Source organism: Falco cherrug, chromosome 1 (genome assembly GCF_023634085.1).
Source record: "Falco cherrug isolate bFalChe1 chromosome 1, bFalChe1.pri, whole genome shotgun sequence".
NCBI lineage: Eukaryota > Metazoa > Chordata > Aves > Falconiformes > Falconidae > Falco > Falco cherrug.
In genome coordinates, this window is record NC_073697.1 from 123,956,143 (window position 1) to 123,979,588 (window position 23,446).

General features: G+C 49.5%; 2 protein-coding genes across 2 annotated transcripts in view; both read right to left on the bottom strand.

Moving 5' to 3' along the window:
- Positions 1 to 2,393: 2,393 nt before the first annotated feature.
- On the bottom strand, positions 2,394 to 12,861 carry CACNG1 (calcium voltage-gated channel auxiliary subunit gamma 1). Its single transcript, XM_005441196.4, has 4 exons — positions 12,337 to 12,861; positions 6,308 to 6,382; positions 4,068 to 4,205; positions 2,394 to 3,356 (listed from the first exon to the last, which is right to left on the bottom strand). The coding sequence occupies exons 1-4, from the start codon at positions 12,575 to 12,577 to the stop codon at positions 3,130 to 3,132; spliced, it is 681 nt and encodes a 226-aa protein (XP_005441253.1). The 5' UTR covers positions 12,578 to 12,861; the 3' UTR covers positions 2,394 to 3,129.
- A 4,196-nt stretch (positions 12,862 to 17,057) lies between these two features.
- The window catches only part of CACNG4 (calcium voltage-gated channel auxiliary subunit gamma 4), a 43,530-nt gene continuing 37,141 nt past the window's right edge, over positions 17,058 to 23,446 (bottom strand). Inside the window, exons 3-4 of the mRNA XM_055700909.1 lie at positions 22,301 to 22,441; positions 17,058 to 21,465 (exon numbers count right to left, since the gene is read on the bottom strand). Of these exons, the coding sequence (XP_055556884.1) occupies positions 20,927 to 21,465; positions 22,301 to 22,441 (680 nt within the window). The 3' untranslated portion in view covers positions 17,058 to 20,926. The remainder of the gene's footprint in view (positions 21,466 to 22,300; positions 22,442 to 23,446) is intronic.

Sequence of the window (23,446 nt, forward strand, 5' to 3'; positions counted from 1 at the left end):
TGGTTCTTCAGGGTTGTTAGTCTGGCACCTTTTCCGCACATCAAATTCACACAACACGGCATTTAAAAATAAGGGAAGCAGATTCTCTCTCTGCGCCTCGTGCCTAACAGCAAATCTTACGTAAACAAACAAACAAACAAAAATCCCAACCAAACTGTTGCATTTACTCTGTGGTCTAACGCTTGGGCTTTGCAGTGCTCTACTGAAATCTCAGTGTTGTGTCGTGTGATGCCTCAGGGCAGCTCGGTGATGCCCCGAGGAGGGGACGGGCAGCAGCGGTGGCAGATGGCACGTGCCCAGGGGACCCGCGACCGAAGGTGTCCATGGGTCTGGTGGCGGCAGGACTGACGCTCAGGATTTCATGGTGGCTGGTGGAAGCGAGTTGTTCTGTGAATGATTTTGCCTCTTCCTCTCTCCGGCACATTTCCCACTCCGTTCTTTGGCCGTGTCGCAGCCCCACGTGTGCTCCTGTCCGGGTTCCCCTCCTCATTCCTCTCCGCTGCCTCCTTGCCAGTGAGGACGTTTCTTTCACATTTTCATGTACCTTCCTGAAGTTTTGGTGGCCATTCCCTGCTAGTTGCTCAGCTGAGAGAATGAAAAAAACCTGGTTACATCTTCCTCCCCCTCCCCCCTCTAAATTACATTCTTCTTTTTCCTTTTGTGAAGGCCAACCACTTCTATTAACGCTCTCAAAACACATTATCGGCTCCCTGGCAAAGAGATTTAGATACAGCAGAGCAGACCTGCTGCAGGAGCAGTGCCTTTCCCACTGTGAATACCAATGACCAATTTAATAGATGGGTCCCTCATCAGCATTTCTTAGTATCTGGAAAAAGAAAGTGAAGTCATCTGCATGCCTCTTAGTCTTGCAGGGACCACACGAGGTGGTGGATGATCAAAAAGCCTCAGCCTGGAGCAGACAGAGAATGACGCTCGGTGAGTTCAAGAGCTTTGGGAGGCGCCCAGCTCCGCTGCCTGAGGTGCTGGTGGTGGGTGAGGGGTCTCACTGCTGCCAGCTGTTTTCTCTGCCGTGGGAGTAAACTGAGCCCAGAGAGGCTGTGAAACCTCTGGATCCCAGCCAGAGCCCGGCACGTACTGGGAATCTTTCCATGGCTCTCACTGGAACTTGGACAAAGTGGTTCAGCCCTGACACAAGCTGGAGCGTGCGTGATGTGGGTGAGACCTTTCAGGACGTATCTGAAATAGGGAAGTCTTGCTCTTGAGCATCACAAAAGGGAGTCAGCAGCTCCTTGGCTGGGCAACAGCTTGGCCCGTCGGAATAAGAAGTCACCTGGAAGCTGCTTTGTCCCAGAGGAAGCGTTGCAAGAGGGACGGTGCTTGAGGAAGGGGCTTCCCAGGGGTGCAGCACATGCTGCTGGTCCCCACAGGGTGGTGACCCTAGACCCCCGTCCCCAAACCTGGGTTGTCTCAGCCCCTTGCCTGCCCCAGGTGAGGCTGTTTTGATGGCGGTGGCTGAGCTGGGAATGCCCACCAGCTGCTTTGCTTAGGTTCAGCTGCGTTCCGTGGGCTTGGGTATCCCAGCCTGGGGTCAGGCACCGCAGGGGTCATGCCAGTGGCCTCCCTTGCTGTTGTTGCACATGAAGGATCTCCCTAGAAACTAGCCTCTGTTTTCCTGAACAATGAAAATGCAAATTAAGCATGTCAGCTCTGTACCCAAAAATAAGATTTCAAAACCATTTAGCGTTTCACCGTGGTTCAGTGACAACTTGAAGGCTTGCAGGTGTCTCTCGTGATGGGAGACAGGCAGAGCTTCCCAGCTCCTGCTCAGATCTGAGCACCAATGAACGCTTTATCCCCCAACTTTGTAATATATGTGTTATTTGTAGCGCTTTTCGACTTCAAAGAGCTGGAAAAACATCCATGCGACTTCACAAAAGGCTTCTGTTCGCGCTGCCACTCTGCTGATGGTGCTGGGGGGCTGTGATGGTGCAGAGGGCTGGGCCAGAGGGGCTGTGGGACCCCCCGTGCCCCCCGGTGCTGCGGGCGTTCGTAGCAGAGCAGTGCCAGGGCTCTGCAACACAACCAGCCTCGCCAGCATCCCCCATCAGAACGCCTCGGGTGTGCATCAACAGCAAGGCACACTCATCGTATTTTCGGCGCTGACTCTCCCAGGTGTTTCAGGCTAAGTCCTTTCCTTCTCAGCAGCCACCTGGAAGAATTTTTCCTCAAGTGTGGTTTTATACATGTATGCACTGGGCAAATCGCAGTATTCCTAAAAAAGCCCCGTTCACAAGGAACAAACAAGAACTTGGTACCGTAAACACCACCCAGAATGACACTGTCAGTCTGGATCTAGCAGGACTTGATGGGCCAGCTGATTGCTCCATCAAAATGTTTCCCAGAAGATCGTGCTACTAGAAGATTATGCTTTTTATTAAAGGAAAGTTTCACTCTCAATGTTCAGTACCTGGCTTTGCCATCAAAGTTTAAGCAGAACAGAAACTCTATCTTACGGGGGTTTTGTGCTTAATTCAAAAGAATGGAACTGAAGCGTGTAAATTTGTAGGAGAAATATTCATCTGAATGCTAGGCAGTTTTGTTTGGGGTTTCCCCCCCCAAATTTTAACACTTTAATGGAATTGCATAAGGATCTCCAACTTATTTCAGAGTGGTAAGCCAGCCCTTCTTAGGAAGGATTACAGCACAAATGAGGAAATGGAGCTGGAATTTCTTGCTGGCTCTCTCTGACCAGGTGAGGTGTAAAGGCCCAGCATCCCTCATGGATCTGCACCACTACACCAAACATCTCCTCCCTAAGAAAGCTGTCTCCTCTGTGGCATGAGCTGTCTCACACACAGATATTATTTTTTCCCCCCTAAATGCATCAGCACGAGGCATCCCCAAACTGGCACTGAGCAGGGCCACTTACCCACGACCACACTGGTGCTGAATGCTCTTTCTGATTTCTTAAAAAAAAATAATAAAAAAGAGAAGGCGGGAAAAAAAAAGAAAAAAAAAAGAAACAAAGCAATAATTACAATTGAACATGCCTTGGTTCAGTATTGACTTAGGTAATTGAAGGCACGTTGTACAGTGAGACCCAGACATTTTAAAAAAGGCAAATCTTTTCAGAACACTTTCTGGTTTTTTTCCTGGGTGCTGGGAACATCAGTGCTCGGGTTCTGCATCCATGCACGTCTCCCAGGGGTTCTGGGGGAAGCGAGGCAGCGCGATCAGGAGGAGGGCTATGCCGCAGACGAAGAGCAGGACGAAGGAGGCGCAGGCACAGGCGAAGGACCAGGAGTAACTGTACTCGATCCAGACTGTCTCCTCGCTGTCGATCATCCTCTTCACGGATTGCCTCATGACTTCGACCGAGATGATGATGCAGAGACCTGAAGGAAGATCGGAGCAGTGGGCTGAATAACCAGCTATCAGTTGTTCATCTTTAATTACCCACCTCAGCTGTCTTTTTGCATGCAGGAGCTGCAGTGAGATTCCCAGGTGAGTCACCTACTCCAGCGTTTGAAGGACCAACGCTGGCAACTGCTCCGAGCAGCTGAGCGTGATCTTTTAGGCCGGTTTGGATGGGAAACTCGAGTGGTGGAGGAATAATTGCATCCCTAGGCAGCTTTTCCAAAGGGTAAGGTTTGCATGGAGGTGACAGTTGGCACCCCTGTCTCAGCCAGCGCGGTGGGTGGTGCTGGCTCAGCTGCAAATGCAGCCTTCGTGGGCTTGGGGGACAACTGTGTGTTTCGGGCCTGGGTCAGCTGTTCCTTTGGTTTAAGTCTTAATAAATGAGAGAGAATAATATATAACCCTGGGTTAGAGTGGGGCTGGCCCTGAATCCACTAGAAATGCCCCTTTTAAAGGTAGTTGGAGAAGATACGGACAAGCTGGAGGGTGACGCTTGCTGAGCAGGACATCTTCAGAGCTCTTCAGCTAGAGCACCACGTAAGGGCTAGTGGTGTGACTGTGGCGAGGGAGAAAATGCCACGTTCAGGGCTTTTTTAGAAGCATCTCTATGCCCCCTCCCCCCCAGGATCTATATTTCTCTATGTTGTCCTAGGAAGGAGCGCAAGGACGTGAGCCCCCCAGCCTCCTACCTGCGAAGGTGTAGAACATGGACGCTGGCTTCAGCAGGTAGTCCCTCTTCTTCCTGAAGGATAAGAGGACGCAGATTGTCCCGATGATCGCAAAGCCAACGCTGAAGATGGCAATGGCTGCAGCTGAAATGCTGTATTCTGCCAAAGCAAAACAAACACCACAAATTGCAAGTGCATGCGGATCCGGAGCACGCTCCCGTCAGCGGTGGTGACCTTGCAGAAGGTCACTCCGAGGAATACGTCCAGTCCTGCTGCTGCGGAGGGGTGGCTCTGGCAAATTGGCTATTTCCCTCCAGTAAACGCAGGGGCAGATATTGGCCATGTGTCTTGATGAAGGTGAAGGATATGAACACAGAGCAGGAGGGGGAGATGCTCTGAACACTCACGGAAGGAGCAAACGGCACCTGTACTGGTTCAGTGATGCTCCGGGCTGGGGTCGCTTTAGCTGTGCTACACCATTGCTATTGCTGAAGCCTTACTGGGCTCCACTCTCATGTCTCCCATCGCCCAGAGTAAATAGACAGCTTGATGCTATTTTTATCCCCTGCCTGTATTGCAGAGCCTGGACACGGCCCCTGTGCGTGGTGCCGATGTGGACAGACAGCTGGGTGCTCCGTGGGGCTCCAAATCCCGGCCGGCAAAGCAGGCAGGAGGCCAGAGGTGAGGTGTTTGCACAGCACTTGGTGGTTGGTTTTTTTTCTCCCCCCTCCTTTAAGACAATGATTTCCAGCTCTGTGAAAACCCAGCTGCTTCAGGGCACACGATTAAACCCTCCGTAAAACAAGCTGGTTTTCCCTAAGATGTGCGCCGGACAGTTTGCCCAGCTGAAGCATACACCGGTGCCTGAATGGGGGGGGGGGGGAGAATTGCTAATTGAATAATTCAGGACTTCATTTACATATTCCATGCATTTTCAGATGAGTTTAATATTTAACACATGTAGCCATGTGTGAACATCACAGTGCCTGATGATATTTGCCTTTCAAGCCATTAAAAAAAAATATCTCCCAGGCAAAATCATGATGAATTTTTTTGCCTGTTCCTAATTAGTTCCCATCAAAATGTAGCTATTTCTGTGGAAGGGAACAGCAGATCGCTCTTTGTTCTCACTGCTTTTCATACCACGGTTTTATTATAATTTCCTTAATGTTTCTCTTTACTATGTGCGGGAACTGCCTAAAAGAGTTTGTTTCGATGTGAAATCTTTGGCTGGGGCTTAAGCTTTTTCTTTTGCTTCAAAGAAAAGAAGTTCTTCCTGACTTTTTTCCCTGCAATTTCTAAGAAGGCATTGGGTGCATTTTTAAGATCAGATGGCTGGATCTGGCGGTGTATAAATGAGCAAAAGCAGGTAGCTCAGAGGTATGCTCCTCTAGCCACATAAAATTCCCAGTTTTTCCCGTCTTAGGAACCTGCTTCTTTTAGAAAACAGTTTTCCACCATCGTCATTTCCACTGAAAGCAAAGCAGATTGCTTAGGATGTGTAATGCAATCATCGACTGATTTCCTCCACGGTCAAATCTGTTGTGTGGCTAACGAGAAAAAAAATTGTCTTTACCTGCTGGACGGGAGAGGAGCACGTTAGATGACCGCTCAGAGTATTTGGTTTTATCAGGGACTTAACAGAAGTGTGAAATTTTGTCTGTGACAGCCGGCTGTGCAAATCCGTACTCTGTAACGCCGGCTGTGCGTGCCTCCGTGGGTCTCTGTCCTTCCTTCCACTGGTCGCTCAGGTTTTTACATGGCTTTCGTATAAAATCCATACGAAGCATAAAATTCCTACTGGTCTCCACAGAGTCTCTGTATTTTTCAGGGTCAAGACTCTGATTGGAGTATGATGTATATAATATATTCCTTTAGATTTTATTAATGTTTTCTTCCTTTGATGGCAGAGGCTCTGCGTGTTGCAGGCGGTGCCAGCATTGTAAAGTCATTTTGATGCTGAAAAGACTTTTTGCACTTTTCGTGTGTATTGACGTTGTTATATATTTGCGGGACAGCTTTAAGTAAAATCACACTTACAAGTGTGATCGTATATAAAAAATTATCCTTCCCAGGAAGCTGGCGCTTGACCTCATTCTGAGCCTTTTTCACATTTTTCCCAGCTGATGGTATCTGATAGAAATTCCTCTCCTGCTTTCAGTGGAAGCAGGGTCGAACCCCCATTTTGGGGACCCCTTAAATCTTGTGCACACCTCCATTCACACACTATTAGGAAAATAGTTTTTTGGGATCGTTCTTACCTTTCTGGGTGGTGACTTCAAATATCTCCGAGCTCTGTCCGGGAGTGAAGTGCTTGAAGTAGGAGCAGTTGTGTTCTGAAAGCCAAAAGGAGATTGAATTACGTGCGCTTGGAAGCCTCTGATAAAATGTAGGAAAACTGAATTTGCTTTTTATTGATGTATCAGCCTTGCAGTGTTTTTAAGGCTCCCTACCCTTGGTGATACTGGAAAATTGGAGTCGGATCTGTTTTATCTGAGGGCAGATGAGTGGCACACACAGGCCAGGCCACCAGCTCCAGCACGGACACACTGAAGCCCCCTCTGATACCTTTCGGGGGCTGCTCCCTCCGAGAGCTTTGTGCACTGATTGCTCATCTGTTTAAAATATGAATTACGGATAATTTTTTCTCATTCTGTCTTTGGCCATCACATGTTCCTGCCTCTCCATGTAGCTGTATGCCCTGGTGATGAGACCTGCTGAGCTGGCACCTCGGCTCCCCTCCCCTCGCCACTGCCAACCCGCCCCGCAATGCCATCGCCCCTCGGCCGCGGGGGGTCACCACCCCTTGGGGCTGCCAAAAGGGAGGATGCTGTGTCCTCGTCCACCTTCTCCCTCCCGGCTCTTCCCCGCTCCAGCTCACGGCACCCCGTTGCCCAGAGGGGAGCAGCCCAGGGCGTTTGCTGCGGGTGGGGGATGTCACCGCCTGACGGGGGTCCCAGAGGGGGGGCTGCAGTGTGCTCTACTACGACAGGGACACGAAAGGCTTTTTTTTGGCGGTCAGTAAAAAAAACCCAAAAGCTATCTGAAGCCACAAACTGTTGTCCAGGGAAGGGAAGGCTGCTGAAAGCCGTATGAGTCAAGGGCAAAGGGGCTGTCACACAGCCTGGCTTTACGGAATTTCTCTCCCATCAGAGCAGCCTGTTAAGTTAATTGGGTAAGAGCAGAGTTAGATAGCAGGAACTTTTTCAAACTCTATCTGGATCTAATGTGAGCACGCTGCCGTGGGGTGTTTATGGAGTGGTTATTTAAGTGAGTAGGGGTCAAGATTGTGGGGCAGGGGCGTACTGGGAGGGGGGAAGTTGGCAGCCGAGTCTCTTGATGGCCACAATGCTGTTTCATACTCGGTCTAGTGCGAGTCAGCCGGAGAAGCAATGTCACTGCTGTCAGTGGGCATGGGAGGCTCAGCCTCAGCGTCTCAGCAGGATGGGGAAGGGTCTGGTGAGGACCTGCTGACTCGAAGCTTTGGCAGCAGCAGGGTCGGGATGGAGGGTGTTCTCGCTATTTATAACTGATTTAATTGAAGGTTTGAAGGGGTGCGGAGCTGGGAGAACAGTTGCTCGCCAGGAATTTGGCTGGAAGGGTGCAATCGCGGAGGCGCATTGAGTAGCGCCAGCTCTGATTGCGCTATTCTGCTGAGCCGGGCTGGAGACGACACGCTCGGCACCTGCCCCAGCACCCGTCCGCACCCCAGGCTGGACTCCCATCCCACTGGGAAATCATGCCAGGATTGCATGGAAGACAGGCACTGCTTGCAGCAAGGGACCAGCATCTCCTGCCCAGTAAAACCCAGAGTTAACGCCAGCTTCCAGGAGATGCTGGGAGAAGGTCTCGAGGACTTTGTGGTCCTCTCCAGCACCCGGGCTGGGACAGGCTGCTCTGGGTCGTGGGATAAAGCCTGAGCCAAGTCCCGGCGCAGGACCATGCAGGGTGGTTTCTGCCTGGGGGCATGCACTGCGCTTTGCTGGTTATTTACATTAATTTCTGGTGGGAAGAAGACACCAGTGTACTGTATGTTCCCTGTCGGTTCGTGTGGGTTTTTTCTGTCATGTAAATGGCAGATGTTCGAGTTACTGATTCGAGAAGGATTTATGTTCTCTCTCCCAGGAGATAGGCAATTGTAAAGCAGCGTTTTTGCACCCATTAGTGGAAGATTCCTTCGAGATGCTCTTATCTACTTAATTTTATAAGCTGACTTTTATTTCGGCTTCAGCTTCTCCTTGCTAGAGACTAGGTTCATTTTCCGCTCTGCCATCTCCTGACCTGTTCTTTATTATCCTTGCAAATGACTGGAGGAAACATACTTGAACTCAGACCTCTGTGACTGAAATTGCAAATTTTGAGCCCCAGAGCGGAGGCTGTGTGCCTCTGCTGGCGACCGAGGGGTGGCTGAGGCTGAGCACCGTGTCTGCTGATCCCAGTCTGGGGAGCTTTTGGCTCCTGTGCTAAAGGGGAGGGAAACGGGGTGAAACTGGGACACTTTATTTCGCGACTGTTTGGTTCGGTTTTTAATTAATTCTCTGAAAAACCTGAACTCAAAGGAGTCCTGGGGCGTGTTGGCTGTACAAAACCCAAGGTGAAGCCATCCAGACACGGCGTGACGTGGGACACAGCGCAGCCTTGGGTCCCTTGCAGGTGATGCAAGCCAGCCTGGTCCTCCCTCCGGTCCATGGAAACTCATCAGGGGGGAGCACACACAACTTTCTTTCGGAGACGGACTTGTCCGCAGGACAAGGAGCTGCCTCTGTGTCTGGTGGCTTACAGCAGAGCTCTGCCAAGGTACAGCAAGGGGGGTTATTGCAGAGATGGGCTGGCTCCAGAGGAGGTGGTTTTGGAAAATGCATTTATTGTGGAAAAATATAACTAGATTGGTTTGGGTGAAATGATATATTGTTTTCAGTTTAAAGATGCTTTGGTGCTCTGCTGAGCTGGGAATATCTATTTCAGCAAGGCTCCCTGTTATTCAAGAGAACTGAGGCACTTCAAGGCCTCTCTGGTGCCATCATGAATAAGAGAAAAGCCCATTTGTGTCACACCACATTTACATAATGGATAGGATTTAAAATGGCTTTTATAATGGATGAAAACTGGCAATCTTTGTTTCTCTCCACCCCTAATTGCATTATCTCTGCCACGAGGTCACCTCAGCGGGCTGATGGGAACAGTCCAGGGGCTCTGTGGGCATTAACGCTTGGATGATCTTCAGGGCTGTAACCTGGTTTATCACAGTGTGATAACCCTCCAGACCCAGCACTCCTGGGGGGGCAAAGGGGCCAATTCACCCTCCCGCCGTTTGGGCAGAGCCGAGCTCCCAGCCGCTCGCGCCGCAGGGCTGGATGCAGCCGCGGGACACGGCAGAGGTGCGATCCCACAGAACCGCAGCTGAGCCGTGGGGGGCTGCGGTATGGGGACCTCGTGGGGGAAGGAAGGGCAGCAAGGCCACCAGATGTTTGGGCCATGCAGAGTTTCAGGTGGCAGCTATGCCCCCTGGAGCGGCAGGCTGGGAAAGGGCTGGAGCCCACCTTGCTCCTGGACACGGGCTGGACACTAGCACGTGGGGTTTTGTGGCAGGTGGGATGGTTAGAGAACCCGGGGTTTTAATGTGAGGTTTCCACGTGCGTTACGTTGGGGAGACAGGACCGGCTGCTGTGATTAGAGGAGGTGATAAGGTGGGGGCTGGGTGGTGGAGGGGGCCAGACCTTGGGCTCTGACCTGGCCAGCAAGCCCGGGGAAGGTCTCTGACTCACACTGGGGTTTGGAGATTGTATCTCCAGACAGGTTAATTTCCTATCAGTCTTGCAGAGTGAGTCTCTTGTACGGACACGGGGACGAGACAGCCCTGCTGCTAACCCATTTGCTCAAGCGCTTTTCCCCTCCGGTTGCCCGAACTCAGGTTCCCGTATGCACAAGGACCTGTTTAACTTGCTGGCAGCACACACGGGCTGCAGAGCATCCCCGCTGCCGCCCAGCCTGCGGGCGCCGAGACCCTGCTCCGTAGGGCGATGCCAACGCTGGGGTTACCGGCAGCGAAGGCAAACTCAGTTTACGACCAGTAGTAAACTGCCCCAGTGCCCACTGACCACCATGAAACATGTTTCAGTATTAATCTGAATTTGCTCGGTTTTATCCGCCATCTCCCTCAGCGTTTTATTTCTTACACCAGGATGCTGAGCCCTTTCCAATTTGTCAACATCCTCAGAAAAGCACTGTAAAATTTTAAAGCTCTGCCTAAATCACAGCCCTGCTTTGTGGACAGCAAGCCAAGTCATCCTCCCCATTTTGCACCGTGCTGAGCTCAAAGCCTAATAAATAATGTTAATCATGCCATCCGTTTCCTCCTCAGGGAGTGACTGGTAAATGGTTATTAATGCAATGATAAATTCTTATGTTTCCTTCCCAGTCCCGGCAGTGGCAGTAACGTCTGGTTACGTCTCATGATTTTCAGGAAAACCAGTGCCCGCCCGCATCTGCTTCTTTACCGCACGCTTGTTCATTCACGTTTTTTCTCGGCTGCTGCAGGTTTCACAGCCCTGGTGTTGCCCTGCCGACATCCCTTTCCCAGAAGTGTGAAATCAATCCTGTGCGGCCGCAGCACCGCTCAGCGCTGATCCCATGGGAACTGTACTCCCCCCATGGGGGCTGTGCTCCCCCTGCCCCCCCCCCCCCGTGCTGCCTTCCCTGCCTGAGGAAAACAGGCAGCGAGGTATTGCTTATAACCCAGGTGCACATTTCGAAACCTGGGATGCTGATTGTGACGCGGGCTATCAGCCAAATTCCCAAATATCTTGAAAAACTGGAAAACCACCGCTGGTGTGGGTGGGCGGCCCATCCTCCCCCAGTTATTCGCTGTGCCCAGCAGAACGGCAGCACTGGGACGTGATTCAGTGCCTGTGCGAGCACATGCTGGTGTCTGTCAAAGAGAGAAGCTGCTTTCGCGCTGCCCTGCCCGCAAATCTGCTTTTTGCAGACAGCTGGGTATTTATGAGTTTTATATTTACCCCGCAGTTGTGCAATTTGGGTGTATATCCACCGATTTCTGGTGTTTTTCCTTTTGTGGGAGTTTTCCTCCACGTGCAAGGAAAGGTGTGCTGTGAGGAATCTGTTTCTAGGCATAGAAGTACCACTGGGAGAGGCACTGAGCATATGGATGTCACACTCCCAAAGTGGGCCAGAGGCAGATCTGAACACCGGGATTCAGCTCCTCTCTTCGGAACGTGTAATTTGGCCAAAGAGATAAAGAACTGCATTAATACAGAGAACATACAGTAAGCCCAGGCAGTAAGATTTTTCATAGGAAATTTTCAAATATGTCTTAACATCCATATTTCATTGCAAGCAGCGGCTCTAACGTGACGGCAATCCTGTTATTTCTGTTCTGGAAAGCATCCAGTACCCTATGAGCCTTCTAAAAAAGCAGTGTAGCTCTGTCAGGGGGAGGGTGTGTTAGCACGTACAGGGCGAGTATTGCTGACTCTGTGATCAGCAAAAACCTAACGAGCTCCTTTGGCCAGGGAAACATAATGGTCTTCCCGGAAAGCAGCCGTGCCCACTCCCCCGCTGCCCTCCCTATTGCTGGCACTGGAGGGACCCATGGTGGGGACGTGTGTGGGACCAGGCTGCCTCCACCAAGAGGCTCGGAGGCTCGGTAAGGCACTGAGAAGTTGCTTCAAATTCAGTTTATGACATTTTTTTTTTTTTAAAAAAAATATAAGTTGGAAGAGCACTTTGCTGTGGGTCCCTCTTCCTCCCTGCCCTGAGAAATGGCTGTTACTGAAATAGCTGGGAGATAACCTAGTGCCCGCCGGGAGCAGGCTGTTCCTCCACAGCTATATGGATCTGGAAATCCTAAAGATCCAGCTATGTATGGTGGATCCATAAATCTTCTTTCTTGCCTGCTGCTGTCAGCCTGCCTGGGTGCAGGCGGATGGTTAGAAAAACCTGGGCTTTAATGTGAGGTTTCCACCATCCCAATATCCCTCTGTGATTTCCACCGTGTCCGATCCTCCTCCCCTTCTCCCCGCCACTCCCGTCGCTGCACAGGAGGCTCAGATACGGTCACAAACAGCCATGCAAGGCAGCGCAGCGCACACCTACAGCGAGAGGGGTGGCACCGAGGCGTGTTTGCAGCCCCGCATGAAAACGGCCCCATGCCAAACCAAGTGCCGTGGGACATGGACCCCGTCTTCCTTCTGCCACGTCCTGCAGCCTCCTAAGCAAAGCCTGGTGTGGCTGCCTGGGGCTTTCTCCCGTGCATCGCTGGGTGGTCACCTACCTCCTGGCAGGCTTATGGGCCCGCAGCCCTTCTCTTTGGGACCTTGCTCCTGCATAAAAATCCGCTTTGTACAGAGCCGCCAAAGCCCGAAATGAGCCGCTTCACAGGTGGCATTGTATTCCTCCACTCTGGGGCTCAGCACGGCCCAGTGGTCAGTCACTACGGCTGCAAACAGGAGCGAGACGCCCACCAGGATCACAGAGAACGTCAGCCGGACCTTCAGGGGTTTGTTCTCATCCATCCTGCTCCAGCCTGCTGCTCCCGGCGGAGCGCGGTGGGTGATTCACCAGGGCTCCGCTCCCGAGATCCTGGCGCATCCGAGTGTTTGCAAATGTCAGCCCTGCGTCGCCGAGCGGCTGCAGGCAGCTGCTGGGCTGTGTCAGCCAGCGCAGTGAGGAGGTCATTAACGCACGTAACGAGAGCGGCGCCCCGCAGAGCTCAGCTTTCGCCCCGTCCCACCGCGCTGCTTGTGCATTCCCACCCGCCGATCCCCACAGCCACCCCAGCCGCCGCGCAAAGGCTGGGATCTCTTGACTTGGGGCATGCCCAGAAACAGCTTTAATAGGACAATTAACTTTTCAGCGAGGTTATAAACCATCTGTGCTTAGACTAGTGCTGGGCCTGAGCTCGGACTGACTGGGAGCAGTTGAAGAGCCCTGGCAGTCCTTCAGCTTGTGGCAGCCCCTGCGAGGAGTCGGGGGCTGGACACCCCTCCAGAGCCGAGCGTTGCGGCGTAAAGGATGGCAAAACAAGCAAACATTGATTTTAGTGTTTATTTTTTATCACAGTTACTGTTAACTAACCTGAAGTAGTCTGAGTAGTTGGCGTGTGTGTTTCTTTTGCCTTTTGCCCGTTTTTTCTAATGCAAACCCACTGGAGCGCTTGCTTGCTTTCCCACCGCGCAGGTTTCCCTCCATGCGTACAGCACCTCCGGCGTCTGCTCCTTCTTCCACAAGTGACTTCAGTCACCCTGAACCCAGACTGCCAGGGCTGGGGCCAACACCTCTCCTTCTCTTTGGTATTTCAGCTGATTGTAATGTGAATGTGACGATAATGTCATTGCAGAGGCCACTATGGAGATGACATTATAACTGGGATGTCAAACTGAGGAGGGTGACGGTACCTGAATGTCAAAGGAATGGTTAAAAAATGCCAGTGGAAAGCTGCAAATATCATGTTATCGCGTCAAGATAATGTCAAAGCTACTCCAGCCCTGTTTTATGAACACCCCAATTTGATGTCAAAATAAAGGTGTGCAGAGGTGTCAGCTCAAATTAATGAGGGCAATCTGAAGCAAGGAGTTAAGGCGGAAGGGGAGCGTGGGAAAGGGAGAGGAAATAAGGAATAAGATAAAAGGTATTGATCCAAAATAACTGTAACTGAAATATGACTTCAAGGGGTTAACATTACTCTGCTGGATGTGTGACAGTGCTGGTTTAGACACCCCTGGGGAACAGGGTGACTGCCTAAAGCCGGCACAGCATCTGGTGCCCCGGCCCTGCTGCAGAGGAGCTGGGAAGGAGCGAAGGTACGTGGTGCAGAAGATGAGAAGGGGACCAGGAAGGGCACTGGGGACACGGGGCAAGGCAGGGCCCACAGACCATGGACATGTCTGAAGGAAGCTGCTCACAGCCTTGCATAGGACTGTGATGTGCTGTGTTGGGGCTGGGGGAATTAGAGGCTTACATTTAAACCAGAACCAAGAGTTCTCATGAAAGTGGAAAAGCCTAAAGGGAACAGACTTTAAGCCAGAAAAGGAATGCATTAAAAATGTAATGCCTTTTCCTTTGAAGTAGTCTCTTGTTAAATTTCACTAGACATCAGTCGATCTTGGGAGCTGCATCCTAATTTTGCCTCCTTGATGCTACGGACTCCACAGGTCCTCCGCAAGTTGAGCAAGGCAAAGAGAATGTGTGTTTGCAAATGTGGGCACAAAGCAAGGTTCTGGTTGCTGAGGAAGCAAGTGCTAATGATCACGCTTTAGACTAATTACAACCCACAAGGACTGCAGGGGTGGGAACTCATTAATCTTTTTTTGGTGTTGGTCTTTGTCTCTCTTCCAGTGTTGGCAAGGCTCATGCTTTTTGTTCTCATTGAAGTCCTCTGATCTGGTTAAGTTCCTCAGGGTTGGGTTTTGTTTTGAGTTCCCTAATAATAGCCAGGAAACAACTAAAGTGAAATCAGAGGGGGAAAAACATCCATCCTCCCTCCCCCACCGAGCGGGGCTGGGGGTGTGAACCAGCTCTGATGAGCTCCAGCGTGAGCGGCAGTGCCTTCCCCAGAGACGTTACTGCAGATGAGGTGAAACATTGTCCCCAGCCCCCAAAAAAAGGGGACCCAGAGCCACTGGTCCATGGGAAAGAAGGTGTTCTGTAGGGTCCATGGGCTCGCTGGGTTTGCTGCGTGCACGTGTGTAGCCGCATCGCAAGGGCACTGCGGCCACCTCCTGCCAGCCCTGGCTCCCGCTGCCGGTGGGGGTGGCTGGTGGGTGTGCGGTGGCACCGCCTGCAGCCCCTCCGGCCGGCGTGGGGAGAGCTGAAAGGCTGCCGTGCCCACGGGCTGAGCCTCCGTCCCCAGCCTGGGGGCGAAGTTGGCCTCCCCGGGGGGCTGGTGGCCACCCGCAGATGCAGAAGCAAAGCTGATTTCTGGAGGAGTGAAGGGCTAAGGGAAACCTCAGAAGCTTTCTGCACATCCAGAAGACCACGATGCCTAAATCCTGTAGGAACGGTTCCTGCCGTCTCCCTGCGTCAGCTGGCAAGTATTCACATTTAAAAATCAATATCACGTGAAATATAAACAGACTATTAATGAGGACCTGTTGGGAAGCAGGGTGTGTTGTAATTAGCGCTTTAGCAGCAGCGAGTGAGAGACACAATTATGTTTCTCTGCTGGAGAAAATGCCCAAGGAGGTGTCTCAAGACCAGCCGTGGCATGGTTTTTCCCTGGCAGGGTGCGGGCTTGCTCTGCTCCCCAGCACTTGCACCTTCCCATATTCCGTTCAGACCAGCCTTGGTATTTCCCACAAGCGGATTAACCCAACTCGGTGGTTCCCCTCCTGCAGAAGCGCGTTCTGCAGGTGAGAATGGACCCGGGTGGAGGAGATGGTGCCTGGTCTGCTCTCGGCTCAAACAGCTTCCCAGCAAGTGGCTTCCTTCAGACTGGAGCTCCCCCGCAGCGCTCGGGCTGGTACCCGGGGATGCCACCAGTGCCATCTCCAAAAGCTCCCCAGTCCTGGGGCTGAAATCCTGCCATCACTGAAGGCAAGAGAAAAATGTGTGTGTGTGTGTGTGTTTTGGTTGGGTTTTTAATTTTTTTATTTTTATTTTTTGTCTGTAATAGATTCCCACGGCCATGAAGAAGGAGGCCGTGGTCCCGCAGCACTGGGCACAGCCAGCCTCTCGCCAGCCCCGCAGCCCCAGGGAGCTCCAGCCACCGCCTGCACGCCTGATCCACAGCTCTGTCCTCTTAAAATACCGACTGCCATGCCCCGCCACCGCCTGCACGCCTGATCCACGGCTTCATCCTCTTAAAATACTGCCCGCCGTGCCGGCTGTGCCGTGCCGGTAAGCGATCCCTGCGGCTCTGGCGAAGCGAGGCGGCGGTAAGACGAGCCGCTCAGCGGACAGGTGCAGAGCACTCCTCATTCCCTTTTATTTTCGGCACCTCCCATGTTTGTTAGTTTTCTCGTTCCAAGGAAATGCCACATCCTCCTCGCTGGGCTCTTTTGCCACTTTCTGAAGCCTCAAGGATTCTGTCTTTGCTTCCCCCTCAGCATCATTTTCGACGCACCCCTGTTCGCAGCGGGGCGGGTGCGGCTCTTGGGGTCAGTGTTTACCCCCAGACCTGCCCAGCAACGTGTGTGTGGGAAGAGCCTTTATTTATTTTAGTTCCATGGAATCAGCCTGGGGATTGAGCTTCAAATTGCTTCACTAGGAGTGTCACAGGCATTTGGAAAGACAAGTCCCTGCCTCCATCCAGACGTGCCCATTGATGGGGAGAGGTGGGCAGACAGAGGTGCACCGGTGGTCTTCCTCTTTAAGACAATCTGGAGGCTCAGGAACTGGGAAGGTAAAGCTAAAAGAAGTATTTGAAGAAGAAATACTGTCTGTCATGCAGGGATGGCTTGGGATGCCTGGGAACAGTGAGAGGCTGCTGAAGTGCTGCCTCTCATTCGGTGCTGCCCGCACCACTGGGATTTTGTGGTGGTGACCATAGCCAGGTTTTCGTGGAGCTTCAGCACACGGGGTCGAGCTTTCTTCAGGCAAAACGGACAAGCCCAGGGAGAGGAGGATGCTCAGAAGTGAATTCATGTCAGCCTTCAGAAGGTGGAGGGAAAGCACAGGCTCGGGGCTAGTGCTTCAGAAGACACTGGCTCATTTTTCTTGACGGTGGTTTGCAGTGCCGCTGGCCACCGTACCAGCCTCAAACCAGGCACTGAAACCAGTGTGTGAATCATATGGGCCAAGTTTAAGCTGGAAACAAGAAGGTTTTTCTTAGTTTCCAACCCAAATGTCTGGAAGTATCATGAATATAGCTTATCTTGGAGATTTTGTGGTCTGTGGGACCACAAGAAGAGGTTTTTTCCCTCTGACATACAGGCTTGCAGTAACATTCCCAGCTGCAATCAAACTATGTAGAAATGCAGAAAAACAAACACAGAAATCTCAGCTCAGAGAATCTGGAAGTTAAAAATCTATATACCTTTATCCACACCAAACACATACATTTAAAATGGTTTATTTAAAAAGTAAGGATTAAGTACATTATACATGGTTGTGACTATACCAGTAGAACTGAAGCACAGTGGGAATAACACTTCAGAACTGCAGACAGAAACGGAGCCTCAAGGGACATGATATATTAGCCCTTGCGGATATGTGATCCATACAGAAAGTAAAGGAAATATAAAAATAGTTTATTGTTAGTTGTATGGGCATATGAAGTGATTTCTCCTTTGACTCCTATTGAGGAGGACAAACTAGGAGGAGAGCGCTGACGATAGACCTGAAACTTTTGTTTTTCAGAAAACCGAATCTGGTCTGATAGCTGGTTTTTCGGTCTGCTGTTACAGTGTGCTATAGGATAACACCAAAAGACTGATTATCATTAATGGTATGATGATGATACCTGCAGGCCTTTTTGAGAAACGGGGGCTCATTTGTTTGGTGCTGTCCAGGGAAACCAGAGAGATGTGGAAGAACAGATGATTATTTTTTTTATTTATTTATTTTTTTTTAACTGTGACTGAGTGGTTTGAAAGTCTGAGCACAAACTAATTCTGTAGAGAGAGATCAGCCATGAAGCAAGACACTGTTCATGGGCAGGTATGCTGCAAATTTCTCAGTTTTGTCAGAATCAGGTTTTCCACAGGAAAAGACTGATTTTTGGAGGATTTTTTTTTTTTTACTGGAATTGTCAAATGAGACGATTATTTTTTTTGCTTTGGTTGCACAAATTACTGCGCTGCAATTTGATGTAGACCATGAGTTTTAAATCGCAGCCCCCATTCTCCCACAGGACTAAAACTCTTGTCCCTGGTATCTCCCTGTGCCTTTGTTCCCTGTCCAGACCCCGTATCCCATGAGCATCCCATGAATATTTCCCTGCTCCAGCTCTGTTTTTCAAAGATGCCTGCTGGAGCAGGAGCGGATGCTCTGGCTGGGAGCGGAGCAGGGCATCGTGCCCAGGAGAGCTGCTGTAACCAGCCCAGCTCCGGGGCAAGGCGCTCCGGCAAAGCGGGACATCCCGAAACGCTCGGCAAGACTTTCTTTTTTTTGCTGATGTGGCATAAAAACACTGCAGGTGCCTCTGCAGGTCTGACCCAGGCTGTAGCAAAGCCTCGGACTTTGGCTGGCATCACATGGTCGGTTGGTTTTAAACACGTTCACTGGAGAAAATGAGGATTAAAAGAACAAAACGGACGCGTGAAGCAAACCTCACACTGTCAACTTCCAGTTCAATGTACATGGGTTTAGAAAAACAGCCTATATCTAACTCCTGGTTTTAAAGGGAATGGTTTTATTCTTAATTACAGTAAACACGGATGAGGACTTATTTCTAACTATTAGTTTATTAACACAGTGGGAAACAAATAGTTCTGGGAAATTGCACTTGAAAAATACATCGACTATAATTAGATGTAAATTAATTAGCACTTAGTATGACACACTAATGAGACAGAAGGTTTTTTTTTCATTGCAAACTTCTACTTCTATCATAGCTAATCAAAGTATTTTAATATTACGAAGTCTCAAAAAGTAGGAAATAATTTATTGTTTGAAAGCATAAAGATTCTTGTAAAAAAAACCTTTCATCAAGAACTTTTAACAATTTTAGAGCTCTTTTATGTTGTCCTAGCCGAAAAGTAGGTAAAAAAGTTTTCTCGTCTGCCTCTGAATTTTTTTTTAAAAAGCTTGTGTAACATCTTTCTCCATAGTGTGTTGATACAGAAAGTAGCACAACATTTTCTACTTTTAAATCGTTCCCATCACTCTGTTCGCTTTAGCTGTCAGAGTTCAGAGGTTTGAAAAAGGATCCCAGCAGAGTTTTAACCTGAATGGAAACTCTTAACAAGCAGGGATGAAGGCTCCAACCCACCTCTGCCAAAATGACGATGCTGCTCTGTGAGGCTGAGGGCTGGGCAGAGCTGAACAGCAACTAGGGGAAGACTTTTGCTTAAAAATTGTGAGAATTGTGTCTTGGTTCTTGCAAGGAGAGAGGCTTAGGCAGGGTTTACCTCGGGGGGAGAGGAGGTTCAACTTGCTTTTTGGGATGTTAAGGCAGCTCCTCCGGGATTTCCCCGGAGGACTTGGTTCCACCAGCTGAAAGCCTCGTATCCAAACCACCACCGAGTCACAGGCGCCGCGGCCATCGCGGGGTAAATTAAGACTAAAGAGGTTTTAACAGTTTGGCTGAGATCACCCACCATCAGTGAGCCAAGCTTTCCAAATCATGATTTATTTTTTTTCTCATCACCACTTCTCTAGTCTTCTGGTAGCAAAGATTTTCTAGGCAAAGATGACGGGTATATTCAAAGGAATCTACAGGAATTAGATGCTCCTCTCCCGCTGCACCTGATCCATCCACGGGGAATCGGGCACCTCCCTCATTCTCATATGGCTTGGTCGAGCGGTCACTAAGATCAACGTGAGTACTGCTAAATTAAATTACCTTTGAGTCAGGCCCTCGAGATTTGAGATTCCAAGCCTAAGTGTAAAAATTGAAAGCAGGAATTTGAAGGGGAAAAAAAAAAAAGTATTTCAGACCTTTTTAGAAACATATGGAAGCAAAGGGTACAAATTAGTTCCCCCCTTAGGTGATGCATAGAGTTTTCTGTGGGCTCTCTGCACGTAAGTAGATTCGTCATTACAAAATAAATTAAATTAGGTCGAACCATCATTTCCATCTAAAAGCAACTATACCTTGCACCATGCGGCACTTATTCATAATAAAAAGAGTTTAATAAATATCTCATAAACGGTGATTCTTTTTGTTCTATTTTAAAAAATACAAAGTTGTCATCCGTTCTGTTAACACTCAGTTCCCGTTGCTGCAGGACGTTTTGCTAGTCCGAACGTATTAGCTTCTCGTTTTCTGACGCACATTGCTTAGATATCTTAGTTTCCAGTAGCGTTAGTGTTGCACTTGTGAAGCAGTAAGGAAAACAGGAATGCAGTCGCAGGGAACTGGCGGCTTCGCCTGCGCGGGCCACCCCGGCTCAGCTCTGCTTCTCCCTCTTGCCTTAAGTAGTCTATAGGGGCTCCTGACAGACAGCACTCAGCACCTTGCCGGATCAGGCACTAGGGCTAGTCAAAATGAGAATTCAAGTTTTCTAAATGTTAGGCAAGAAATGATATTTGCAAATATGCTCAAGTCCCACCTGTTTCAATCCTTCCCTTCCTAGGTGTTTCAAGATGCACCCACCCTTCTCTCCCCCACCTGCATTGCCCTGAGGGATGCCTTATGCCCAGGAACGGGAGACCCCCTTACCATCCCATCAGGGAGTCGGCAATGCTCAGTACACGGGTGCTCTACGGTTTCAGTAGCACAGGTCAGTTTTACAAAGTGTTGCCTTCAAAAATATTTCCTTTTTTTTTCCCTTTTTTTTTTTTTTTTTTTTTTTTTTAAAGAGGCAAAGCTTATGCTGTGTCAAAGGAAAGTGGCTCACTTGATGAGTAGTTCGCATTCATCCTTGGACTTGGTTATAAATTATATTTGCAAGTCTGTATTAAGGGATCTCAATATTAGAAAAAAAAAAAAAGTCATACAATTTTTCTGTAATCCTTTAAAACACACCGGTGGCAAGTCCTTTGTAGTTTCTCCAAGACTTTTTACACACCACAAAAGTGCAGGAACATGAACGGCCTTCATCTCGTGACACCAAGAACTGAAAGAAACAAACTCCGAATAGCTTCAAAAAAAGCTATGAGCATGTAACATCTTTATGTTGGTCCAGAGGATCTCCACTTGCTACCTCAGCACATGCCACAGTTAGAGAGGTGAGAGGGTACTTCAACATCGCTCCTTCTCTTTCATGACAGATCCATTCTCTTTCAATATTTCTTTAAAAAGCGCCAGGAAGGAAGGTTCTTCAAACAGGCGTCGTTCTCCTGTTGACCATGTTGACATGGAGTCCTTCCTTAAACTCCTTCTGAAGGAAGTTGTGAACCTGCAGAAAACTGGCTTCTTGGTCTGCGTTGTAGCTGGCGGCCGTTGTAACCTTCAAAGGCTCTCTGGAAAGAGTGTACATGGAAATTTCGTTCATGGGAATGGTGCTTGCTATCTTCATGCCAACCGGAGAAATGTCTCTAGATGGAGAAGGCTCTGTAGATCGAGAACTGGATCTGGACCTCCGCCTCCTGTACCTGTAACTTGGCATCCTGGCATAAGGAGAACTGGAAGAAGTCTTAAGGAATTCCCTCTTGGTCTTAAACCTCAGCTCTTTGTTCTTCTCGATATAAATGTTCACAGCCAGAACACCTATGGTCTCGGCCACGATAAAAGACAAGGCTCCAAAATAAAAAGACCAGCCATAGTTGTAATGGTTCTTTTTGTCCTCATCTCGCTTGTCACTTGGGTCACCTGCGTTGCTTGATATGTAGACAATGATCCCTATGATATTACTTAGTCCTAAAGACAGAAAAACATAAATCAGCGGTTATGTGGCTGGGAAGATCAAACTCAAGCCACATTACTTTCTGGACCTGAATCGTTCAAAGATTATGACCAGGAAATTTTATTACATTTATTTACTCTTTCATTTATCTCAAGATTTCGTTCATTCTTGAAAAACAAAGAACAGATCCACATCCGGGTCACGTATGCTCACACGGATCCCAAAATATCCAGCAGGATTTGTTCCCTTCATTGCCACAGCGGGAAAGAAGTATTATATGGGAGCTCACTAACATTGTTAGTGGGCTTCTAACATTCAGGATAATAATAAAAATAAATACATTTTGAGCTCAGGGCTATGGCTGTTCACCTTGATCAAGATAAGTTCTCATCCACCTTACTGAATTTTCATCTAAATGCAGCATGCTTAATCTCGGCTTCAGGGAAAGCTATTGACAATGTGGCTGACTCTTTCAGATGTTTCTAGTGTGAAAAACGGGCTCACCTATAACAGGTGAATATTTTTCTGCCATCGTATAAAAGAAAAGGGCCCTGGATGTAAGAGATGCCTGATTCATCTAATGTTTAATACATTTTAAACAGTGTAAAACCTGCTTGTTACTGAATTTAGCTTCCTGGTTTTCAGGAAAACCGAAAGCTTTTCTAGAATATACTTATTGTAGAGCTTCAAAATCCTATTTTTCTCTTGAGAAATTTGCTTAGTGTGTTGTTGCTCATGCCCTCGATCCAGGAAAGGGGTAAGGCACAGAGCTGCCGACAGGCTTAGCCGCCCTTCTTTCCAGTTTAGAAAGGCAGCACTTCCGAAGGACTCAGTTTAAGGAGAACATACCTGCTGCAACAAAGAGAATCCCAGCGCTGAGAATAATGTTGTTTTTGCTGTTGTAAATCCTTCCTGCTCCGACACAGAGTCCTCCCAGCAACAGCAATATTGTGCTTAGGATGGGGAACACACTGGAGGCACGGACAATGCCTGGAGGGAGAGCCCAGACAGACAGGAATCATTTCAGATGCTCCTTGGGTGCAAGGGTTTGTAACTGCCAGAGTACCACATCTCAACTCCCCGCCCCCCCCCCTCCGGGCTTTTGCTGGAATGATCACTGATTCTGCATCTCTGGGCACGTTTTTGGGAGCCAAGGCCACGCGTAGGCAGCCAGTGGGACACTGACACTCTTAACTAAGTTCACTAATTTGAGCCTTCTCCTAGGAAGCCCAGCGTTGTTGCCATCAGCTGATGCCACCGCGTACGGAACGCTTCTGGCAGAGCATGCGGGAAGTGACAGCAAGATCCAGCATCACGCGGGGAACAGCAGTGAAAAATTCATGAGCTGGCTATGAACCCTGCGACGTGGGGGGATGGCCTGAGTGGGGGGACCGGCTCCTCCACACGTGCACAAGGTGAGCAAATTACACCTTGGGAAGCCCGCGGCATCCGCGTTCCTGGGGAGCGCAGCTAATAACCCCTTTTTCTTTTGATGAATATTAAGGACATTGAAACCTTTCCGATTTCTGAGGAAGAAATTTTAACAAGTGCATCTCGGATGTTTGTGTTTAGCTTCCTGACAGCTAAGTAGAGTCATTTAAGATTCTGTATGCTTTAGTCCATTCACCAGTGTGGGCTATAAATTCCCTGAAAAAAAAAAACCCAACAACCACCACTTCAAGCTGGCTTCCCGAGTCAGGTCACCCCAAGAGTAAGCAGCAATCAAAAGGGAAGTGGCAGTAAGGGAGTGAAAGGGCTGAGAAAAAATAAACAAGCACAAGAAGAGAGATGTCTGTACTATAAAAACCGAAGGGGTAAACCCTGGCAGGCATTCCAGAGAGGCAGAGTGAGGAACGGAGTGATGTTGTTATAGCCAGTGGATTTTTTTGGAAGAAGGGGAGATAAGGTGCTTTGGAAAACAGGCTTGCCCTGGGGCGGGGGGCCGTGGCAAGGCAAAGGCGCAGGGGGCAGCCCAGGAGGGTGAGTGGGTGCCAG